This window comes from Solanum stenotomum, chromosome 2 (genome assembly GCF_019186545.1).
Source record: "Solanum stenotomum isolate F172 chromosome 2, ASM1918654v1, whole genome shotgun sequence".
NCBI classification, from domain to species: Eukaryota; Viridiplantae; Streptophyta; class Magnoliopsida; order Solanales; family Solanaceae; genus Solanum; species Solanum stenotomum.
The window spans coordinates 25010048-25012857 of record NC_064283.1 but is presented as its reverse complement, the minus strand read 5'-3'; the positions used below and the strand labels follow the sequence as shown (position 1 = coordinate 25012857).

Below are 2810 nucleotides of genomic sequence, written 5' to 3'. Positions count from 1 at the left end.
AGGAAAACATTTTCCATGAAAAACATTTTCCTTCATACCAAACACACCCTTAATTATTTTTTTTATAAAAAAACTGAATGATGAAGAAGTTTAAGGATTCCAAAGAAACATAGGACAAACCAATGGCAAAGAAACTTGTTCTGCAAGGACATATACAAGTTTGGAATTTTCTGCATCAGCCTCAGCTAATGACAGATGCAGCTCAGCTTTGTATTTTCTCTCTTTATCTACATTTCTACGGTAAATGTCGAGGCATTCCTGAACACTTAACCGGAATGGGTAATAGGGCATTGGGTTAATTGGGTTAATCGGGTTATCTTAGAGGGGTCGGGTCATTGAGTTAAAAATAGGGAATAGGGTTTTTTTTTAAATTCGGGTAATTGGGTCAATTTTGGGGATTCAATCTAATGAGGGATAATTTTGGTGAAATTAGTAACAGAAGGGGTAAATTTAACTTCGTTTTAACGACGGCGAGAGTAAAGTCAAGCAATAAACCAAAGTTGAGGGATATTTTTAACCCGTATTCAATAAAATGACACGTCATTAATGAATTTAGATTGTTAAAGATGAGAGCAAAATAGAGTCAAACAATTGACGTCAAGGACATTTTAGTTCCGAAAGGTAGAAGAAAGATAATTTTGTACCAATTCTCATTTTAGGACCTTTTCTAGATAGATCAAACCAAAATAACATAAATACATCGCAAATTTCATGCCTTTGGAAATAGGTCATTCAGCTTCTTGTTTCAGGCGACGATGACTAGCAGCAACTGCAGATTTCTGTTAAAAAATGGCTTGATTCCGAATTTGGCAGAAAACCCATCGGTAACAACCTTACTTGAAGCCCACCAAGGTATTTTACCTTCTTTTGAATTCTTTTGTTGTGTAACAAATAGGCTTTTTGAAGAAATAAATGGTAGAAGCTTAAAGGTAAAAAAAAATTCCATTTCAGGTGCATATACAACAACTAGAACTCACAGTGATGGTTCACTGTTGTTGTTTTGGGAAAGGCATATGAGCAGACTCTCTAATTCTCTAAGAATTCTCTTGAACTCTAACCCAGAACTTTTATTCAATTCAGAAGCATGTAGAGTCCCTTTTTCCTTTGTATCAACAAAACCAACCATGTGGGATTCATTGGTTCAATCTCTTGTGGATGATTCAATGAGAAAAGCTCTGCCCCTTGTATTGGACAAAAGAAGAAGTGGGGAGGAATTGGCCATTACATGTCTTGTCAGTGGAAATGTTGATAGTTTGGAGGAACTTGAGGAAACGTTTTCTACAGCTTTTGATGTTTATGTCCATGTTGGTTCCTATGTTCCTCCACTCTTTGGTATCCACCAAAATGGAGCACGTTTGGCAGTTGTAGGTCATGGTAGGGGCGTAGCAAATGCCAAATACTCAGATTGGGTTAGGTAATTATGCATGAACAACTGGTTGCTTTCCTTTTAACCGTGATATACTCATGGAGTTTCCCGTTGATACTAATGGATGGTGATTTCGCTTGACAAGAGGGAGTTGCTCGGATGGTAAGCACCCCTCACTTCCAACCCTAAGGTTGTGAGTTTGAGTCACCAAGAGAGAAAAAAGTGTGGGAACTCCTTTGGAGGGGTAAAAAAGGAGAAAAAATGGTGATTTCGCTTTAGTATCTGATTTGAAGATATAGGGAAGAGATGAACTTTGTTGACACAATCTTTTTTGGTAATGGAAATTTGTTGTTTTTGTTATAGGTAGGCAAAGGAAACAATTGGAGAAGCTGAGGCCACCTTATGTCAATGAGCTCCTGTTGTCAAACAATGGCGATCAGATCTTAGAGGGTTGTTTGACAAATCTTTTTGTTGTTTGCCACAAGGTGAATGTCATTACAAAACTGTTATTAGGTCGACCTAGTCCTATTTTTGTTAAAGTTTTGTGTTGAACTAAGAAGAGTTGGAGTTTTTTCTTATTCTATATAATCTTTTATCATGGCTAAATTTCAGATGACCAAACCATTTTTGTTTAATTGATTTTTTTAATAACAACTGGTACTGAGATCTTATTTGATCTTGTTAAAGGTGTACCAATTTATTAGTTCATTGATGGTTTTTCTGGGAAGTTGAGTTTCAGCTAATTGAGCTTAAGAATGTAAAGCTGTAGTTGTTTTAATTAGAGATTTCATTTGTTGAAGGGAACAGTTGTTTTTTTAAAGACAGCCATTATTTCTGTTGGTGGGGAATTGTAAAATCTGAATTTTACACTAGATTTAGAGTACTCACTGTTGTAATTATGCAACCTGACTTTGTGGCAACTTTGAGCCATACATTAATAATTCATCAGCGAATTTAGTGATTAGATTGAAGCCTTTCTATGAGAAGAAAAGATCTATAGTGATGGGCTTTTCTTCTAGTTGTACAAGATGAACATAGCTTGACAAATTTTAATTGTCAATTACGGGAAGGCTATTGACTGTATATTGAAATTTAGTTTAGACAAGCTCCATCTTATTACTAGTCTCCTAACAATAATAAAAGTTCTTTTTGATAAAGTAACAATTAATAAAACTTACATTTTACTGATAAAAAAGTGGTAAGCTTTACTTCTGAGCACACTGGAATGACTTGGACTATGCCAAACTACTCCTGAATTTTAAGGTTATCGGGGCTATAGAAAAAAATCACGGGGGTTATAAAAGTTCGAGTAAAGCTTGAAGAAAATATGGAACACAATCCCTGCATGCATTTAGTGGTCTATCTGGAAAGAAAGAAATCTGAGGTGCTTTTGAAGATGTACCAACTCCTTGCTGAAGGTCAAGACTAGTTATATACTTCTCCT

General features: G+C 35.6%; 2 protein-coding genes across 8 annotated transcripts in view; one reads left to right on the top strand and one right to left on the bottom strand.

The window, feature by feature from the left end:
* Nucleotides 1–456, bottom strand: part of LOC125855839 (uncharacterized) — a 9801-nt gene extending 9345 nt beyond the window's left edge. Inside the window, exon 1 of the mRNA XM_049535521.1 lies at nt 121–456. Within this exon, the coding sequence (XP_049391478.1) occupies nt 121–291 (171 nt within the window). The 5' untranslated portion in view covers nt 292–456. The remainder of the gene's footprint in view (nt 1–120) is intronic.
* LOC125856814 (uncharacterized) overlaps nt 1–2810 on the top strand; it is a 28598-nt gene that overhangs the window by 9773 nt on the left and 16015 nt on the right. For 3 of the 7 annotated variants that reach the window (XM_049536455.1, XM_049536453.1, XM_049536456.1), the window contains 3 exons: nt 750–852; nt 952–1414; nt 1734–1851. In XM_049536455.1, coding sequence (XP_049392412.1) covers nt 756–852; nt 952–1414; nt 1734–1851 — 678 coding nt within the window. In that variant the 5' untranslated portion in view covers nt 750–755. Of the gene's footprint in view, nt 1–192; nt 211–727; nt 853–951; nt 1415–1733; nt 1852–2810 lie in introns of those variants that run through there. The other 4 variants (XM_049536450.1, XM_049536452.1, XM_049536451.1 and 1 more) reach the window with 2 other exon arrangements.